General features: G+C 43.8%; 1 protein-coding gene across 7 annotated transcripts in view; it reads left to right on the top strand.

Annotated features, from left to right (window-relative positions):
- The window catches only part of LOC147009432 (uncharacterized), a 47370-nt gene that overhangs the window by 20960 nt on the left and 4328 nt on the right, over positions 1-22082 (top strand). For 3 of the 7 annotated variants that reach the window (XM_085861782.1, XM_085861785.1, XM_085861781.1), the window contains one exon: positions 11262-11372. In XM_085861782.1, coding sequence (XP_085717908.1) covers positions 11262-11372 — 111 coding nt within the window. Of the gene's footprint in view, positions 1-8301; positions 10654-11261; positions 11373-15640; positions 18198-22082 lie in introns of those variants that run through there. The other 4 variants (XM_085861788.1, XM_085861783.1, XM_085861787.1 and 1 more) reach the window with 4 other exon arrangements.

Raw genomic sequence — 22082 nt, forward strand, 5'->3', positions numbered from 1 at the left:
CAAGCCTTATATTTCGAAGCAGGGATGAGCGGCGAAAATGATTGAACAAGCAGGATAAATGAGAAATAGCCTTTCATCTGGAAAAGAGTGGAGCAGATTCTAAACAATGTTAGTTCCAGTGGGCAAGGCTCAAGCCCCTCAAGGTCCGACAGGGTTTGGAGATAGACAGTTTCACAGATCAAGGCAGTGAATCATTACTTCAGCATATTCTCAGCGTTGATAAAGAACAATATTGCATTCTGATATTCTGAACTGCGATGCTCACATATCTTTGCCAGCTTTTTATAATGCCTCTAACACAAAAAGCCATGCATTATATTAATTATCAAAAGTTATATTTAATCATGTTCTAATTGATATACTGAAGTCTTCCTGGAAGTTATGCAACATTTCCAGGTTGTTACATGGTTTTAATCAATTTTTGTGAGTGAGCGACAATGTCTTCATACATTCACACCATTTACAAATGCTAAAAGTGGAAATCCACTTCGACAAGAGTCAGGCTATTAGATTTCAGGGAGGCAAAGCGTGAGGCTGTGAGTAGAGAGCAAGGTGATGCAGATTGGGAGAAGCTAGCCATAGGATAATCAGCATCAGAGAAATGGGAAACCTTCAAGGAGCAAATGTGTAGAGTGCAGAGTAAGTACATTGTAATGAGGTGTAAAACTAGAAGCAGAAAGAGGCCAGGGTGGTTGAGAAGTGAGATAAGGAATGCTATTCGGGATAAGCAAAAGGCATTGATTAGATATCGAAAAACAGGACTGGAGTTAGATTTATATCAGTATCAGAGGAAGCAGAGACAAGGTAAGAAAATAATTCAGCAAGCCAAAAGAGAATATGAGAAGGACATGGTTAAGAATATTAAGCATAATAGGAAGTCATTATTTAAGTACATAAGGGGAAAATCATGTTTGAACAAGAGTGCATCCTTTGAATAGCACAGGGAGAGTGGTTGGTGGGGTAAATGAGATGGCAGGCTTATTAAACAGGTATTTTGCTTCAACATTTACAAAAGGTCAGGAAAATTGCCAATAGCTGAGACTCTCACTGAACAGTCAGGAAAATCTATCAAGGAGGTGAGGAAGGGCTTTCACAGAAGATCCTGGTTGGTGTGGAGGAAGTATAGGAACAACGAGGAAATCGAAGAGTATATACAGCTCCAGGGCAGATAATATTGTGACAGAAGGTCGTAGCACCCAGGATAAGTCTGCGACCTGACAGTTTATGAAGCAACTGTGAACGTTGATCAGAACGGCCAGAAATGACAAAAGCGAACAGGCCGGAAAAGTTTGGTGGTTTAACAAGCACATTTTTGTTTTTTCAACAAGCACAACAAGATTTATTCAATCAGCAATGTCAGGTATTTACGATAGCAATCATGAGCATGTATTTACAATGGATGGACAAATTGTAATGAAAAGGCACAAGAGAACAGTAATTATTCTGAACGTTTATGGAGCCCACTTCCATCCATCCATTGGGACCATACTCTGTGCAGAGCGTTGGTGCTGTCAACGCAGTCTCCTTGGCTATTGGGCACAATCCTGGGCGGGTCGCCACTCCGAACCAGGATCCCAGCAAGCTGGCACTCATTTTGCCGACCTTGGAAGGATGACAGGCAGAGTCAACCCCACCTGGTATCAATTCAACAGCTGAGGGGGATTTGAACTCAGGACCCTCGGATCCCAAGCCCACCACCCTAACCATTAAGCCAACACCAGGCACGGAGCCCACTTACAGGTTGTTATTTATAGTGGACGCAGGATATGGCCATCAATCGTCCTGGAGAAATGTCGAGAAGAAGCAGAGAGTAGATAGAGTGCAGAGCAGAGTGTGGGTATGGTTCCCCTTCACCTCACACAGATGCGTGCAAGCTCATATCACATGCAGAATCATGCAAGCTTCCCCTTGGTGGCTCTTGCGGTTTGAACAGGCTGACATGAGCACAGGTTTGGTAAAAAGGACTCGTAGAAAGGGCTTGATTAATGAGAGCGAGATGAATCAAAAGTCTCAGGAAATAAAAGGTTGGTGAGAGTCTCGTTAATTATCCTTTAGCTCTTCACGTGTTGTTTTGCAAGTAAATGAAAGAACGAAGAGACCACTCCATCCATTGGGACCATATAATTCTCTGTGCAGAGCGTTGGTGCTGTCAACGCAGTCTCCTTGGCTATTGGGTACAATCCTGGACGGGTCGCCACTCCGACACATTATACCAGCAAAATGCTGGCACTCATTTTGCCGACCTCGGAAGGATGACAGGCCGAGTTAACCCCACCTGGTATTAATTCAACAGCCGAGTGGGATTTGAACACAGGACCCAAGGATCCCAAGCCCACCACCCGAACCATTAAGCCAACACCAGGCATTATGAAGAGACCACTGCAGGGCTAATAATTGCCTCCGTTGTGTCCAAATTTTGCAGGAATTGAAAAATCGAGTGTTTCTTTTCCATGTGAACAAGAACTCGATTAAGAATCTTTTGAATGAGTTAAAAGGTAATTCTGGTCCATTGTTTTGAAGTATTAGTGATTCATGAAGTGTGGACTCATGACAGGGGGTTGGTTTCGAATGTGGAATGAAAAAGGAGGTGGAGGTTTGAAGAGCAAAGAACAGGATCTTGAGGATGGGTTTCTCAGAGCTGCAGGCTTGAAAGGTGAACATTGCAAGTGAGCAGCGATGGATGGGCATGTGCAGCCATAGAAGGATCCAAAGATGGATTGATAGATAGATGGAGGGAGCAGAGAGAACTTGAACATTGAAACTCAAGACACGTATCCCTTTCAACATCACTTTAGGTAAAAGGTAGGAAATCTATCTCACATCAACAGAATTAATTTCTGTCTGGGAGAAATCCTCCCTGTCTCTGAATGTATATGGGGGTTCTTTTCCAAAATCGCAACACTATCCCCCTCCTCTTAGCAGACTCATCCCGAGTCTGCCATCACTTGTGTGCATGCTCACTACAGGTGTAGGTCCTCTTCATACAGCTTACCTATGAATCCCTGAGTGTGCCATTTTGTTTGTACAAGTAAAGTTTCATACATGTTGCAAAAGTAATAAAACCTCATGCGCCATGTCCATTTACGCTACTCATTCACACGACTTGGTTAACTTACCTCACACTTTTTTTTTTAATTCAATCACTATATCTAAACACATATCGAGGTGGACTCAAACACGTCACAAGATTTACACCCGACTCGGGCCAAGATCTGCAAAAAAGTGAAACGCTCTTCGATCTTCCCCAGGCAGCAAGTCGACTGCAACAGCACTCTTCAGCCCCCATCTGGACCACAAGTCGTCTGTGACATGGTTGTTCGCTGTTGAAGACGGTCTTTTTTTGGTGGAGGGAGGTGGTGGGGGTAATGAAAAAAAAGCAAGCTGACGCAGGGGGTTTGCGCAACCAAAAAAGTGGTCCTCGGCCAACAACCGTACTATCAATCACTGACAGTTGGTCAGCATGGCCACAATATAATTTGTCCTTGTTGCAAAATGATTGCAAGCAGTTTGCAGGTGCAATAAGGGCAGGAGGCAAGGCATTCGCAAGTCAACAGCAGTGCAGATTAGCAGGCGTCGCTGGTGTTGTCCATGTTTCTGAGTTGGGTGACGATGCCGTGCGATCCAAGGATGGGCTCGGCCCAAACCTAACCATCCCTTCTCTGTCCTGCTCTATCCCTAGCTCTCTTCTAAATTATCCCAATGTCTTTTAACTGGTCGTCTGCTAGGTCCCATTATGTCAAGGCAATTCCAACCTCAAACCCCCTTAATGATCCCTTCAGAGGAAAAAGTATATCTGTGGGAACCTCAGTGCAAGTTGGAGGTACGTCTGCAGGTCCCCCCAGAATTCCAGGAAAGCAAGTCCAGTGGCCGGCGATTCTCTGAGTGGTGGATGGTGCGAAGAGGAAAACACAATGGGCCGATTTTACAAAAGGCGTTTCGCGAGCGTCTTGGTTTTAATGATTTCAATGGGAAATCTTTGAGACAGACTCAACGCCACCTACATGGATAAAGAGTCAAATACAACTCATCCCACTGTTATAACAGAACAAACTCCAACAACATCAACTCCCATGATTCTTGTAAGCCAACACACAAAAAAATCACCGAGTTCAACCCCATCCACATCTACATCAATCGCTTTGCTAGCGACAACTACATCAGACGTGAGGAAATCTCATCCTGGCAGGCATGCCCATTGGCCTAAAAGATTTGTGCAGGCATTCTATTCGGGCTGACTCTATATCATCATCGATCGTCTCTCTTTGGTCATCGATCTGGAGGGAGGTCGGGGGGTGGGGTGGTGGGTTGGAGAAGTACAGTGACTCATTCATTTTTCTTTTCATTTCTCTCATATCTTATAGTATTTTTGTGTGTGTGTGTGTGTGTGTGTGTGTGTGTGTGTGTGTCGGTGTGTTAGTGTGTCTTCATAGCTCCAAAACCATGAAACCTAGTGGCCCCAAAACTTTGCATATGTGCTGAGTGATCTCCAAGGAAGTGCAGAAGTGAAAATTGGATGTTTGGATTAATTTAAGCACCCCTTTTGATGATAATTAACGGCCTTATTTAATTATCCTTTATCAATGAATCATCCTCAGTCACCCAGCACTCCCTCGCCGGGGTCTTGATTTGCAGAGGCCTGCTCAACAATGCCTTGACTTGGAATAGGCCACAATGGTTTCTTCACGATAAAGCGGTCAATTTTTTTTTTCTGTCACTTTCCTCACCCACATCATCAAATTGTCAAGTCAGGCAAGATCAGATCTGTGACTTGCTGCAGGTACCACGTAAACCTGTAATGATGTGCCCACAGGATGATGGGATTAGGGAAAAGCCTTTGGGACCTCCATTCTTTGATGAGAGGAGGGAAAACATGGGGAAGCCTTTCTGGGTTGGATTGCGGTGGTGTGCGTCAGGGTGGTGCTGAGGTGTCGTCCAGCAGACGGTGGTTTCCTCAGGTTAACCCGAGGTCACTTCGGGTGGGTGCCTGGAATGTCCGATCCCGAAGAGAGGATGATCGCCTGTCTCTGCGATCATCTGAGCTCCAGCATTTGAACATCAGTATTGTAGCACTCTCTGACGTTCGAGACCGGACAGTGGTGAGATCATGGCTAGTGGTTACACCTACTACTGGCCTGCTATGGTCACTCATGATTATCATGCCCAAGGAGTTGCTGAAGCTGTGTCCAAAAAACTGACTCCCATGACAATTGAAATAACACCAGTCAACAAGCGTATTGTGAGAGTCAGGATTCGTCACTTGGGTGTCATTTCCCTGGTCTCTGTAGATGCCCCAATTGAGTCGATTGTTCACAATGTGAAGGAGGCGTTCGATGCTGTGTTCGAGTCTGTGATTGATCAGTGTCCCAGGCGAGATACTTTTCTAGTCTGAGGGGATTTCAATGCATCGACTGTCACTTACTGGGATGGTTATGAGATCGGTGAACGGCAGTTAGAGCAGAGGGTGGTGGCTCTTGTGAAAGGAGTCCGAAGTGAAGGCTCGCTGGACTGGTTACTTTGAGCAGCTGTACCAAGCTGACCCACCAGTTGTGTAGTTGGATGTCAGGGGTGCAATTATCCCAATTGCTGACACTCCAATCACCTGTGAACCGCCTTCGTTTGTGGAAACACAGGCTGCAGTGAACCAGTTGAAAGGGGGTAAAGCTCCAGGGATCTGTGGCATCCATGCTGGATTTCTCAAGACTGGTGGAAATGCTGTATTCATGTCGTTGCATGCAGTTCTTGCTATGTTTGGAGCACAGGTATCATCTCCACTGACTGGAAGAGGGCCTTGTTGTTCCTCTCGGGAAAGGGAAGGATGATTGCCATGACTGCAAAAATCACTGAAGGGTGACGTTGCTCTCAGTGCTGGGCAAGGTCTTTGCTTGTATAATTATTGAGAGGGTTCACCACCATCTGCTTGAGCACCAGTGGCCAGAGCAGTCGGGCTTTAAACCAAAAAGGGCAACAATTGATTGTATCCTTCCTCTTTGTGTCCTCATTTGTGGCAGACAAGAGTATTGGTAGGGGCTGCTCACAGCTTTTGTTGATATCTGCAAAGTGTTCGATTCAGTGAATCGGGATGCCCTCTGAAGGATTCTTGGTCTTCATAGGGTGCCATCAAAACTGATCAATCTGATGTCTGAACTATATTCTGGAACTGAGAGTGCTGTGAGATGTGGTGGTTCCATCTCCAACTTATTTCCAGTTGTTACTGGAGTTCGTCAGGGGTGTGTACTGGCCGCCACACTTTTCAGCACTTGTACAGACTGGATTCTGGGGAGGATGTTGGAGAGATCAAGCTGTGGTGCATCGTTTGGGAATGTTAAGATCTCTGACCTTAACTTCGCAGTTGATGCAGTCATCTTTGCAGAGACACTGGTTATCCTTATTGGGACCCTCGTGGTGTTGAATGAGGAGTCGGAGCCACTGGTGTTATGGGTTTCATTCGTCTAAACTAAGATCCACACTATCAACAACATGTTAGATGCTGCTATCTTGTCTGTATCTGTTTGTCCATGTGGATAGACCGGCGTCTGTAGCGAAACTGTCACAGTGCCAATCTACCCACTCTACGTGCCAATCGTCTCTAATCCACCATGTCCCTCACACTCCCATCACGGGCTATTTCTACCTTCTAACGAGTGCTCCTGAGCCCCCATGTGTAGTGGTTGCTCACATGCACTCCCATGTGGATGCAAATTCCCAACTATATTCTAACGAGCCCCATTCTGTAGAGGAACACGGTAGCGCATTCGCCACCTTTTTTATTTTTATTTTTTGTACCGTGCACCGAGATTTCCCCGCAGTGAACCATGCCATCTTTGCCACATGCACTCTTGGTGCTGCGAACCCTCCACAGATGTCACAGGGATACGGGCCGTCCCACAGCCTTCACCACACCCACTCTTGCACCACGGGACTTTTCCAAACCACTTATGCTCATCACTCATCTCACAACTTTTCTTCCTTCCACTTTCACACCGTGGGCCTGCTCATCACTCATCTCGCAACTTTTCTTCCCTCCACTTTCACACTGTGGGCCTTTCGCGCAATCACAAGCTGCCTCGTGACCATTCACGCACACAGGAGGTCCCTCGATCTTTCACACATGAAACTTGCACACGGGTCATGCCGTGGTCTTCACCACGCCCACTCTCACAACGTGGAACTTCACCCTGATGAGGTGACCGCCCAGGCATGCGGTCTACTAGCCTCGCCCTAAGCCTTTGGGACAGCCAGCATGTGGCGACCTGCCATGCTGTGCTGGTCTATGGACGCGGGCCTATCCGCATGGACTGTGTATGAGTACAGCCCACCAGTCAACCACTGGAGCATTTGTGAAACGTCATGGAGTGATTGGGAAAGGCCCGGTGAGGCCCACACGGCCTTCCACAGACAGTCCACTGAGAATAATGGCTTCTCATTTTGGGAAGAGGGTGCTGGATTTGATTGGAATGAGTTCAAGGGAAGATTGGCTGCAGCAGGTGCTGTTGGTATTGAACGGGCTCCCCAGTGGTGATTGAATAATTATTGTTAAATTTACCTTTCCCCATTGTCATGACTCACAACTTGCCATGCTTTGTTTTTGAGGTATGCAGGTGAGTTGGGGAATTGCTATGGGTAATGAGCAAGAATGGCCATGAGATCCAAGTAAGTGGATTGGGTGGGAAGGATTTACATGTGATGTATGATGTGAATAATGAATTGTGTTTTGTTTGAGTGTTTGTAGTAATTGGTGTGTACCTGGCAGGGTAAGTACCCAGTACCCTGTATTGCAGGAGTTGGAAAATTCATGGATGGTCAGTCTCGTACCAATTTTTATCGGTCAGTCCGGACGTGAAGCCCTGTGACTATCTGCCTATGAATCACATCCTGTTTTATATTAACGTTGGTTGCAGACTATACGAACGTCTACAAATTAGGTACTATTGGAATGTTGCTTTCACAGTGAAGCTGTGTGACTATACGTCTAATAATTACATACTGTTTGAGCATCAGTTTCACCCTGACTTCACACACATATGTGTATTAATTATGCGCCATTGGAATGTATTGTTCAATGCTTTAGACGGCTGAGACAACTGAGTACAGCCCACCAGTCAACCTGAACTTGTTCTTGTTCTTGAACCTGAAGAACCTCAACTTGAACCTCAACCTGAACCAGAAGTCAACCTGTTTTTCCTGAACAGGTCATCGTTGAAGACCCTGAAAGACCGCAAAGATCCAGATGACCCAAAAGACCCCGATGACCTAAAAGTCCCTGAGGATCTAAAAGACGTCAAAATACCCAGGTGATGTAAAAGCACCCATGGACCCAGATGACCCAAAAGTCCCTGACGACACAAAAGACCCAAAAGTCCCTGAGGAGCCAAAAGATGCAAAGCACCCGAAAAACCCAGAGGATCCAAAAGACCAAAAAAACTCTTGAAGACCATAAAGACCCCTTTTAATACTGACACCTTTAGATCCCTTCACCGTTTCGACGTTTTGTACCCTTTAGACCTTTACAGCCCTTCAAGTCCCTTTGGACCCCTCAGACCGAAATACCATTCATACCCATTCCACCATTAAGACAGATTAGACAGCTTTGACCCTTGACAATTTCGAGCTTTTGACCACTTGGACCTTTTTATATAACAAAGAAATGACAAATAAATATAGTATCGCCAATATTACAAATAAATTTGGACAAAAGAAATGTTCGTCGTATGATTGGTGCAAATCTGTAACATAAATCTCTGCAAAAACATGTGGAGAGGTAAGTGTAGCGAGCCAATCCACACCAGTATCATGGAGTATTGTCGTGTTCCATTGAGGGATGATACAGGAAGAAAATGGCTGCCCGTTCAAATGTGTACACAATGATATTTATAAACAATTATAGAGTGAGGTCATAAGCATTTAAAAGCCAGAACTTATATTCTCGAATGTTTTCTGAATTGATTGAATCTGAATGTTTCTTTTTTTTGAGATCTCATGCCTTTGTTTTGACATTTTTTCCCCCAGTTTCTGCTGGTTTTGTTTTCGGGGGAATATATAAAAGTTTATAAAGAAAGCAAAATGCACAAATACAGATCGGTGCGATAATATGCAGACATCAATGCATATCACACACTGTGTTTTATATATATAACTGGAGCGAACTTGCAGCACACGTTTCTGAGGCCAAGCAGCCACCATGTTGGAATACCCTTTCCTCGCTAGAATGTGAGAGCTACAGGCATAACTGATTGTGATGAGCGCTAGACTTCATTGGGTTCCGTTGCCAGATTGATTCACATTTGGTTCCACATTTCCACTTTTGCTTATTTTCCTTCGGAGCCATGTAATGGAGCTACAAAGGTGACTGAAAAAACTGAGAGTCTGATTCTAGTAAGTCAGAAGTGTCAAGATGAATTGGTTTCAGTGCCTGAATAATTGATTTCAGATCCTCAATAGAATGGAATGAAAGTGAGGTGGGGAGGGAGCATCAGTTTCACCAATAACAATGTTCCTCACAGCCTCAGTCCGCAACGATGTGCATCACCGCCCGAGTCCGCGACGACGTTGCTCACGGGCCGAGTCCGCGACGACGTTGCTCACGGGCCGAGTCCGCGACGACGTTGCTCACGGGCCGAGTTCGCGACGACGTTGCTCACAACTCGAGTCCGCGACGATGTTGCTCACGGACCGAGTCCGAAACGACGTTGCTCACGGCCCAAGCCCACGACGTCGTTGCTCACGGGCCGAGTCCGCGACGACGTTGCTCACGGGCCGAGTTCGCGACGACGTTGCTCACAGCCCGAGTCCGCGACGACGTTGCTCACGGACCGAGTTCGCGACGACGTTGCTCACGGACCGAGTCCGAGACGACGTTGCTCACGGCCCGAGCCCGCGACGTCGTTGCTCACGGCCCGAGTCTAGTCATACTTGCCCGTGTGATGAACTTCAAATGAATTCCCATGGACATGTTCCATGTGAATGTTGTGGTGCCATCAGATTTTCGTAAAAGTGGGTTTCTTATTTATTTCCTGAAAGCCATGTGGGGTAACTTTCTACATTTTAACATGTGTGCTGCATGGATTACATCTGAGCATAAATACACTTTCATACACATCCCCGGTGCTTGTGTTTAATGTCTTCTCACCATAAAATGTCTTCATTCTAAAATTGCTGAACAGGTTCAGATTTTATGTCAATATCTAAACATTGGTATGTTTTATATGTGGCCAAATCAAAATTTACATCAACATGTTAAACAATTACAGCATTGTCTCTGCAACATGTTCCATTTATTTTGGAGGATGTCGAAGTGTGCGCTTATGTGTGTGGTGAAAGTTAAGGTGTTGCAACGGATTTGGGCAGAAGATAAGATCTCAAGTGCAGAGGTAGTTCACATGTCGGTACTGTATAGGATCAAGGTACTCAGGGTGGAGCAAACATCAGGAAGAGTAGTATGTTTCCTGCCTCTTTAAAGGTTCGCCCATAATGTCCGCTCAAGTTGGTTGTTGGAAGGATTCCTGTCGTGTTCAGTCGGAATCGGAAAAAAGTTGACTATACTCCAGTGTGAAATGAAGGTTGAGGAGCTGGAAGGATCTTCTGAGATTCTGGAGATAAAAATAGAGGATGTGAACTCATTTGGTCTGGAAGAGGAGCAAAGCGACCTGCTGAATGGTGAGTGGTATGATCGTTATCACTTCTAATGGGATCTCTGATTATCTAGCACAGAGTTCTTATCTTTTTGTGCACATGATATAGATTCATGGAAGACCTGGTGCAGAATCGAAAAGAATCAAATGGAAAGAGGGAAACAACAGCAGCAGATTAGAAGTGAGAGTGAGATGAAGGGTAGGGAAGAAGGATACATGCGGGTAAACAAGCTGCACACAAGTGGAATGAAACGCAAGAGGAAGGGGGGGGATTATCTCCAAAAAACATCTCATTGCAATTGTCTGTAATTTGCCACTCAATGCAGGTTGGTGCGAAAACCTTCTCTCTTTTGAGTTCTCTCCATTTTTCTTGCCCTCTCTAATTTGTTGGTTATTTTGAGTGTTGGTGAAAATCCCACTGAAGTTGGGGCCTGGTGAGAAGCATCTCGTAACATCGAGGCACCTTTTATTGATATCGTCATCCTTTTATTTTTCTCTCTTCAAGGAAGAACTCAAATCATTGATTTTGATGCAATATTTATTGTGCTAATGCAAGAGTATGGAATGTGACACAAAACTACCTGTGTATGCGACACAAGACTGACCTCATTTAATAAAAGTTACTTTTTCCAGATTTATTTGTGAAAGTGGAAGTGAAAACCGAACACGACGTTGATGTCCACCTGAATCTACCAGAACCAAATGACTCTGAAGCTTCTTTCTTCAAGAGTCATCCCAATGAAGGTTTGTGTCAATGCTGACACATTTTGTTTCAGCCATTTTGATGATGAACTCTGGTGATGAAAAAAACCCTACGTTTTGATTTCATTGCTTTTAAGAAATAACCACGATGGTAGATCAATTTCTCAAACATCCATTATCCCTTTCATCATTCGGTAAATTACTTAATCAACAATGATGTACCTTGTTATATCCTGTTATCCTAAATTTGTGCAGTAGTCAATTCTAATTTAGCTTTAATTTTACACTTTTTAGCTCGCCTGTTCGAAGAACAGAGAGCTATAGTGATACCCCCGGCATAAGCGTCAGCGTCAGCGTAAGCGTGAAAATGTTAAAGTTTTTGGTGCAAGTTATTTCCTTTCGAATGTTTTTATCTACTACACTATTTTTTTACTGATTACAATATACAAATACATATATTGCTTTAAAATTATTTGGATCAGACTTCACTGCAATGCTTTATAAAAAAATATTATTAGACTAGTCGTTTAAAAACGATAAATGTATAAACAGGCGAGCATTGGGTGGCTTTGACACCAACTCTCTGGTTATTGATTTATTTTACACGTTCATAAGTCATCTTGGCTCATGGAAAAGTGAGGTGTCATAGAGAGAAAAAAAAAGTCAACAAATCGACAATTGAGTGGTGAGGCCACAGTTGGACAAAAGCAAGGAATGAGGGGGGGGGGAGAGAGAGTGAGACAGAGAGAGCCAGACAAACAGACAGACAAACAATAATAATCTAATAGCAGGGTTGAGTGAATTATGGTTCATGTGTACATAATATTGCGGGTAAAAGTAACCCAATCCTTATCCCTGTGTCATAAGAGGCGACCAGGATTACGTCAGGAAGGGCATCCAGCGTAAAACCTGTGCCAAATTGCGTTGCATGAGATGGTGGTGAACATTGAAGACCTGGCGGGAGAGTATTCAGCCTCGTGAGACCTCCTTTACTAAACACACACACACACACACGGATATTTTCAGAAGTGGGAGGGTGGTGGGGGGAGCTCTGGTCCACCTTCTAAAACCCGCATATGGAGATACCAAACAAAACAAACACACACACATGGGAACCATGCTGTTGACTCCCTTCTTTTATCTGTTTATTAAGTTCTCGCAAATCCCACCCATCGCTTTGCTGACGGTCATACTAAAGGCCGGAGGGGGAGAGTGAAGAGGTGGGGGGGGGGAGGGAGAGAGGAAGAAGGGGGAGTGAGCAGGGGTGGAGGAGAGAGGAAGGAGGGGGGAGTGAGGAGGGGTTGGAGAGCAAAGAAGGAAGGGGCAGTGAGGAGGGTTGGAGGAGTGAGGAAGGAGGGGTGTGGGAGTGAGGAAGGAGGGGTGCGGGAGTGGTGAAGGAGTGGGGAGCGAGGAGGGGTTGGGGAGTGAGGAAGAAGGGGGGAGTGAGGAGGGATGGGGGAAGTGAAGGCAGACGTGCGGTGGAGCGTTAATTACGATTCAAGCCGTCTGATCAAAATGCTTCTGCATAGAATAACAGTGACGAAGGAAAGAAAATAGTCTTAAATGCAGACCGGTGATACTATAAATACCATCCAGAGGCAAACACCACCTAGACACGTCCGGAGACAAACAATGCCCAGATACATCCAGAGACAAACTCGGTCCGGACATGTCCGGAGACAAACACCACCCAGGCAGGTCCGGAGACAAAGAAACACTGTCCGGTGATAAACAATGCCGAGATACCTTCAGAGATGAACTCCGTCCGGACATGTCTGGGGACCAACAACGTCCGGAGACAAACACCACCCTGAGATAAACACCGCACGGACATAATCACCATCCGGACACATCCCGAGAGAGGAGATATGTGTGGGAGGGTGCTGCTCTGTATTAGGTGCAGGCAGAGAGAGGATGGGACAGAGAGAGAGGTGGGTGGGGGTACGGGAGGAAGCAGAGAGAAAATGTTATGCTTTATGCAAAAAAACACACACACACACAGTATTAGTGCTTGGCCGATACCGGCAATTCTTCAGGAATCGGCAGATTGGAGTCAGTGTGACTCCCGACTACAGTATGAACTGTATACAACAAAAAAGCTTGAGTAGCTTTCACCCTTGTTTTGGGGGAATAGTATGCAGCCACAGCCTGGGTCAACCATTCCTTATCAACCATTTAATTGGAATGGATCCCTTTAACTTTAAAGGTGGTCTTCACCGCACCTGCGGCAGTTAAAGAAATTAAATGATTTTCTTCAAATGACTTTATCCACAATAGTTGCTGTTCAACATAGAACACCCCTGGAGAAATTGCAAAGTTTAATTTCCCATGAAATAAAAATTACAGAAAATATTCCTCCTCATAAGTGCATGCTTCACGTGATACAAGCGGTTCGTGGTCCATACAAACGTTATAACTTTATTTTATAACGTCCGTTTTTCACCAGATTTGCTTTGATTCCCTGTCGAGCACCTCACAAAACTTCCGAAAACATAGACACAGATCTTGCAGATGCTATGGATAAGCAGTCCCTCTGTGGGACAGCGTGCGACGTTAAGCAGCGAATGCATTAAATCATAAAGCTAATTAATTTTGACACGTTCATAAATCTTTTGTTCACTCACGATAATTCTCCAGTCAAAAAAGATAAGTTTAATGCTTTGGAAATGTCATATTTTTCTTCTGTATATATGGAGAAGGAGGGATTATAGCCTTGCTTGCTGAAAGTAAATAGGTATATCGGCTTAGTTAAAAGACCCATTATTTCTTTAAATTATCAACCGGGAGTAGTATAGTGGCGTGCGCCTGTAATCTGGCTACTCGGAGGCTTGGGTTGGAGGATCGCTTGAGGATGGGAGCTGTGCGCTGGGCCGCGCTATGAGAGGGTGTAGGGCAGCCCGGAATCATAGCGAAACCCAATCCTTATCCCTGTGTCGTAAGAGGCGACCAGGGTTGCGTCAGGAAGGGCATCCGGCGTAAAACCTGTGCCAAATCAGTATGCAGATCGTAACGGATGATCCGCTGTGGTGACCCCTAACGGGAGCAGCCGAAAGGACAACAACAACATTTCTTTAAATTATCAGATTTCACTCCAGATTTTGACAGTTATTTAGTCCGGACGATATCCTATCCTCAAAGCCAATATCATATTTTGATGATGTATGTTAATTAGCCCGTGAGAGAAGATCATGGAAAATTGCATCATATAATGCATGAAATCGCTACAAGCTCATAATTTGAAAATGATAGCACTTACAAAAGTGATGTATATAGCGATTTGTAGATATGACGAACAGGCATTCGATAATATGAGTGAGGAAAGTGAAGAAAAAAAAAAACTTTATCGTAAAGAAATCGTTGCGGCCTATTCCAAATCAAGGCATGGTTGAGTCGGCCAAAAAACATGGCGGCTTCAGACCCCAGTGAGGTAACCCAAAATATGCCTAAAGACCCCAAAGAGCGAGGTGGCTGAGGATGGTGCCCAACAAAGAATATTGATAAATAATGCCGTTAATTACCTTCAAAAGGAGTGTATAATTTTACCCAAACACCCAATTTTCAGTCATGCACCTCCGTGGAGTTTTCTTAGTATGCATGCAAAGGCTCAGCTTGCTATGTTTCATGGATTTGGAGTTATGGAGGACACACACACACACACACACACACACACACACACACACACACACACACACACACTGACATTTGTAAGCATAGCCTAGCATGGATTGGCTCGCTACGCTCACCTCCCCACACGTCGTTGCAGAGATTGATATCAAAAATTTGCTGTGTTGGCATGATTTACACCAATCATAATATAAACATTATTTTGCACAAATTTATTTGTAATTTGGTGATATTATATTTAATTTAAATTTATTTGTGCTATTAGAAGATCCAAGTGGTCTAAATGATTAACGATCAAGTGGGTCTAAGCCACCTAATCTGTCTGAAGGGTGGAAGGGGTCTAAAAGGTCTAAAATGTTTTAGGGGTCTTTGGGGTCTTTTGGGTCATCGGGGTGTTTTTGGGACTTTGGCAACTTTTGGTTCTGTTGGGTCTTCAGTGACTTTTGGGGAATTTTGCATCTGTTTTGGGACTTCTGAGTCCTTGGGGTCTTTTGGGTTATCTGGGTCTTTGGGAATTAACGTTCAAACAGGCCGTGATTAGTTAAGTAGGCTTATGGTCTTCTCGGACTGACGGACGGCTTCACCGCCTCAGCGACCTTGCTTTTCGTTTGTACTTACAGTATATTGATGAACAGAATCAGATTTTTTTTTGTTTTTTTACAGGTCATGTGATATTGTATTTACAGGTGGATCCATTGAATCTACAACAGAGACTGCACCTACTTTTATTAGCAGTTCAGACACACAATCGCATGACTCACCAACTGAAACGAGCAAGAGGAGTTTTTACAAACAAGATAAACTGAACAATGAAATGATTGCAGAGAATAATTTTCACAAGCCTAAAAAAGGAAAGAAAGCTGAACATTCATACAAATGCAAAACTTGTGGTAAATCGTTCAATCGGTCATTCAACCTTAAAAAGCACGTGACGATTCACAATGGTGAGCGCCCGTACAAATGCACAGTTTGTGAAAAATCTTTTAATCAGTCGGATCACCTAAAATCGCACTTAAGAATTCACAATGGAGAACGCCCATACAAATGCACAGTTTGTGGAAAATCTTTTATTCGGTCATCCAACCTGAAAACGCACATGAAAATTCACAATGGAGAACGCCCGTACAAATGCACAGTTTGTGGGAAATCTTTCATTCAGTTATACAACCTTAAATCACACATGATAATTCACAATGGTGAATGCCCACACAAATGCACATTTTGTGGAAAATCTTTTTTTCAGTCATCTCACCTTAAAACACACATGATAATTCACAATGTGAAAAGCCCATTCAAATGCGCTGTTTGTGGAAAATCTTTCAATTATTCATCCAATCTTAAAACACACATGACGATTCACAATGGTGAGCGCCCGTACAAATGTACAATTTGTGGAAAATCCTTCATTCATTCATCAGGCTTTAAAGTACACCTGAGAAATCACATTGGAGAGCGACCACACAAATGCCCAAGGTGTGGAAAATCTTTTCATTGGTCATCCAACCTGAAAACACACATGATAATTCACAGTGGAGAGTATCCATACAAATGTACAAGTTGTGGAAAATCTTTTAATCGGTCATCCACCCTTAAAGCGCACATGACAATTCACAATGGTGAACACCAATACAAATGTACAATTTGTGGAAAATCTTTTAATTGGTCATCCAACCTTAAATCACACATGGGAATTCACAATGATCAACACCCATACAAATGTACAGTTTGTGGAAAATCTTTCAATCGTTCATCGACACTGAAAGCGCACATGACAATTCACAATGGTGAACGCCAATACAAATGTACAGTTTGTGGAAAATCTTTTAATCAGTCATGCGCTCTTAAAACACACTTGATGATTCACAATGGTGAACGCCCATACAAATGTACAGTTTGTGGAAAATCTTTTAATCAGTCATCCATCGTTAAAAGGCACATGAGAATTCACAATGGTGAGCGCCCATACAAATGTACAACTTGTGGAAAATCTTTTATACAGTCATCAAATCTTAAATCACATGTGAAAATTCACAATTGTGAGCACCCACACAAATGTCCAAGCTGTGGAAAATCTTTTAATCAGTCATCCACCCTTAAAAAACACATGATAATTCACAATGGAAGAAGCCTCTCCAAATGCAAAGTTTGTGCAAAAAATTTTCATTGGTTATCAAACCTGAAAAGACACATGAGAATTCACAATGGTGAGCATCCATCCAAATGCTCAATTTCTGGAAAATCTTGTATTCAGTCATCCATCCTTAAAACACACATGACAATACACAATAGAGAATGACTGTAGAAATGCACAGTTTCTAGCGAATATTTCCATCGGTTATCCCACCGGACAAGGCTTATGGAAATTCACAATGGACAACAAGAAGATTACCAACAAAGAGAATGTCCATACATCTGCAAAATTTGTGTAAAATTCTTCATTAAATCATGCAAACTCATGAAACACTTTTATTTTCTTTTTCATATGTAGATGAGGCTCATGGAAGAGCTAGTACGAGTACACTGATAGGAACAGGACCAAGTGACCAGTTGAGAGAAGGGGGAAACACCAACAGCGGAGTTGAAGGTCACGATTGTTTCAGACTTGGACAAATAATGGGTGTGGGGAGGTATGTGAGGCAGGACAGGATGCATAGGGTGGACAATATGGAAACAGATGGAAAATCTCAGGAGGGGAAACTGGAAATTTCGAAGGAGGATGAATTCAATAAAGAGGATTTTCCAGAGTGAGAGACAGGCAATCATTTCTGAAGATTTAGAATAGGACTGGGCCCAGAACACAATTTGTGGAAAATCTCAGTCAGTAATCCCACATGAGAAGTCACATGAGACGATGTCAAAACCTATGCACAATTTGCAAAAAAAAAAATTCATTCAATCATCCTGCCTTAGAACACACCAGCACATTATCGGAAGTGTGATTGCGTCACCACTCCACTCCCCCAACTCCCCAGACAGTGACACATATACACACATATACATAAACACACACACACACACACACACACACACACACACACACACACACACACACACACACACACACACACATATTCAGTTATACAACCTTAAATCACACATGATAATTCACAATGGTGAATACATACACAGACACACACACACACACACACAAATGGGAACCGTGCTGTTGACTCCCTTCTTTTATCTGTTTATTAAGTTCAAGCAAATCCCACCCATCGCTTTGCTGATGGTCAGACTAAAGGCCGGGGGGGGGGAGAGGGGGGAGAGTGAAGGGGTGGGGGGGGGTGGAAGAGAGAGTGAGGAGGGGTATGGAGAGAGGAAGGAGGGGAGAGTGAGGAGGGGTGGGAGAGCAAAGAAGGAGGGGGCAGTGAGGAGGGTTGGAGGAGTGAGGAAGGAGGGGTGCTGGAGTGAGGAAGAAGGGGGGAGCGAGGAAGAAGGAGGAGTGGGGGAGAGTGAGGAGTGAGGAAGAAGGAGGAGTGAGGGAGAGTGAGGAGGGAGGGAGAGTGAGGAGGGAGGGAGAGTGAGGAGGGATGGGGGAAGGGAAGGCAGACGTGCGGTGGAGCGTTAATTACGATTCAACCCGTCTGATCAAAATGCTTCTGCATAGAATAACAATGAAGAGGGAAAGAAAATAGTCTAAAATCCATACCGGTGAAACTATAAATACCATCCGGACGCAAACACCACCCAGACACGTCCGGAGACAAACTCCGTCTGGAGATCAACAATGCCCGGATACGTCCGGAGACAAACTCCTCTGGAGATAAACAATGCCAAGATATATCCAGAGACAAACTCCGTCCAGACATGTCCGGAGACAAACACCACCCGGGCAGGTCCGGAGCCAAAGAAACTCTGTCCGGCGATAAACAATGCCTAGACACCTCCAGAGACAAACTCCATCCGGATATGTCTGGGGACCAACAACATCCGGAGACAAACACCACCCTGATATAAACACCGCATGGACATAATCACCATCCGGACACGTCCTGAGAGAGGAGATATGTGTGGGAGGGTGCTGCTCTGTATTAGCTGCAGGCAGAGAGAGAAAGAGAGAAAAAGAGAAAGAGAGAAAAAGAGAAAAAGAGAAAAAGAGAAAGAGAGAAAGAGAGAAAAAGAGAGAAAAAGAGAAAAAGAGAAAAAAAGAGAGAGAAAGAGAGAGAAAGAGAGAGAAAGAGAGAGAAAGAGAGAGAAAGAGAGAGAAAGAGAGAGAAAGAGAAAGAAAAAGAGAGAAAGAGAGAGAGAGAGAGAGAGAGAGAGAGAGAGAAAGAGAGAGAAAGAGAGAGAAAGAGAGAGAGAGAGAGAGAGAGAGAGAGAGAGAGAGAGAGAGAGAGAGAGAAAGAAAGGTGGGTGGGGGGAGGGAGTAAGCAGAGAGAAAATGTTATGCTTTATGAAACACACACACACACACAAAGTATTAGTGTTTGGCCGATACCGGCAATTCTTCAGGAATCGGCATATTGGAGTCAGTGTGACTCCCGACTACAGTATGAACTGTATACAACAAAAAACCTTGAGTAGCTTTCACCCTTGTTTTGGGGGAATGGTATGCAGCCACAGCCTGGGGCAGCCATTCCTTATCAACCATTTCATTGGAATGGATCCCTTTAACTTTAAACGTGGTCTTCACCACACCTGCGGCAGTTAAAGAAATTTAATGATTTTCTTCAAATGATGACTTTATCCACAATAGTTGCTGTTCAACATAGAACACCCCTGGAGACATCGCAAAGTTTAATTTCCCATGAAATAAAAATTACAGAAAATATGCCTCCTCATGAGTGCATGCTTCAGGTGATGCAAGTGGTTTGTGGTCCATGCAAATGTTATAACTTTATTTTATAACGTCCGTTTTTCACCAGATTTGCTTTGATTCCCTGTCGAGCACCTCACACAACTTCCAAAAACATCAACACAGATCTGGCAGATGCTATGTTAAAGCAGTCCCTCTGCGGGACAGGGTGCGACGTTAAGCAGCGAATGCATTAAATCATGACGCTAATTAATTTTGGCACGTTCATAAATCTTTTGTTCATTCACTATAATTCTCCAGTCAAAAAAGATAAGTTTAATGCTTTGGAAATTTCACTTTTTCTTCTGTATATATGGAGAAGGAGGGATCATAGCCTTGCTTGCAGAAAGTAAATAGGTACAGTGAATAGGGAGAAGAAGAATTTGATACACTGCCAATTTTGCAGGTCTTCCCACTTACAAAGCACGTAGAGGTCTGTAATTTTTTTATCATAGGTACACTTCAACTGTGAAAGACGGAATCTAAAACAAAAATCCTGAAAATCAAATGTATGATTTTTAAATAATTAATTTGCATTTTATTGCATGAAATAAGTATTTGATACATCAGAAAAACAGAACTTAATATTTAGTACAGAAACCTTTGTTTGCAATTTCAGAGATCAGACGTTTCCTGTAGTTCTTAACCAGGTTTGTACAGACTGCAGCAGGGATTTTGGCCCACTCCTCCATACAGATCTTCTCCAGATCCTTCAGGTTTCGGGGCTGTCGCTGGGCAACACAGACTTTCAGCTCCCTCCAAAGATTTTCTATTGAGTTCAGGTCTGGAGACTGGCAAGGCCACTCCAGGACCTTGAGATGCTTCTTACGGAGCCACTCCTTAGTTACCCTGGCTGTGTGTTTCGGGTCGTTGTCATGCTGGAAGACCCAGCCTCGCCCCATCTTCAATGCTCTTGTTGAGGGAAGGAGGTTGTTGGCCAAGATCTCGCGATACATGGCCCCATCCATCCTCCCCTCAATACGGTGCAATCATCCTGTCACCTTTGCAGAAAAGCATCCCCAAAGAATGATGTTTCCACCTCCATGCTTGACAGTTGGGATGGTGCTCTTGGGGTTGTACTCATCCTTCTTCTTCCTCCAAACACGGCGAGTGGAGTTTAAACCAAAAGCTCTATTTTGGTCTCATCAGACCACATGACCTTCTCCTATTCCTCCTCTGGATCATCCAGATGGTCAATGGCAAACTTCAGACGGGCCTGGACATGCGCTGGCTTGAGCAGAGGGACCTTGCGTGCGCTGCAGGATTTTAATCCCTGACGGCATAGTGTGTTACTTATGATTTTCTTTGATACTGTGGTCCCAGCTCTCTACAGGTCATTGACCAGGTCCTGCCGTGTAGTTTTGGGCTGATCCCTCACCTTTTCATGATCATTGAGGCTCCACGAGGTGAGATCTTGCATGGAGCCCCAGACCGAGGGAGATTGACTGTTATCTTGAACTTCTCCCATTTTCTAATAATTGCGTCAACAGTTGTTGCCTTCTCACCAAGCTGCTTGTCTATTGTCCTGTAGCCCATGCCAGCCTTGTGCAAGTCTACAATTTTGTCTCTGATGTCCTTAGATAGCTCTCTGGTCTTGCCCATTGTGGAGAGGTTGGAGTCTGATTGATTGAGTGTGGACAGCTGTCTTTTATGCAGATAACGAGTTCAAACAGGTGCAGTTAATACAGGTAATGAGTGGAGAATGGGAGGGCTTCTTAAAGACAAAACTAACAGGTCTGTGAGAGTCGGAATTCCTACTGGTTGGAAGGTGATTAAATACTTATTTCATGCAATAAAATGCAAATTAATTATTTAAATATCTTACAATGTGATTTTCAGGATTTTTGTTTTAGATTCTGTCTTTCACAGTTGAAGTGTACCTGTGATAAAAATTACAGACCTCTACGTGCTTTGTAAGTGGGAAAACCTGCAAAATCGGCAGTGTATCAAATTGTTGTTCTCCCCACTGTATATCGTCTGAGTTATAAGACCCATTATTTCTTTAAATTATCAGATTTCACTCCAGATTTTGACAGTTATTTAGTCCAGACGATATCCTATCCTCAAAGCCAATATCATATTTTGATGATATACGTTAATTAGTCCGTGAGAGAAGATCATGGAAAATTGCATCATATATGCATAAAATTGCTACAAGCTCATAATTTGAAAATGACAGCACTTACAAAAGTGATGTATACAGTGATTTGTAGATATGATGAACAGGCATTCGATAATATGAGTGAGGAAAGTGAAGAAAAAAAAAACTTTATCGTAAAGAAATCGTTGCGGCCTATTCCAAGTCAAGGAATGGTTGAGTCAGCCAAAAAAAT

This window comes from Eptatretus burgeri, chromosome 17 (assembly GCF_056783735.1).
Source record: "Eptatretus burgeri isolate ZD-2024b chromosome 17, Ebu_testis_v1, whole genome shotgun sequence".
Taxonomy (NCBI): Eukaryota; Metazoa; Chordata; class Myxini; order Myxiniformes; family Myxinidae; genus Eptatretus; species Eptatretus burgeri.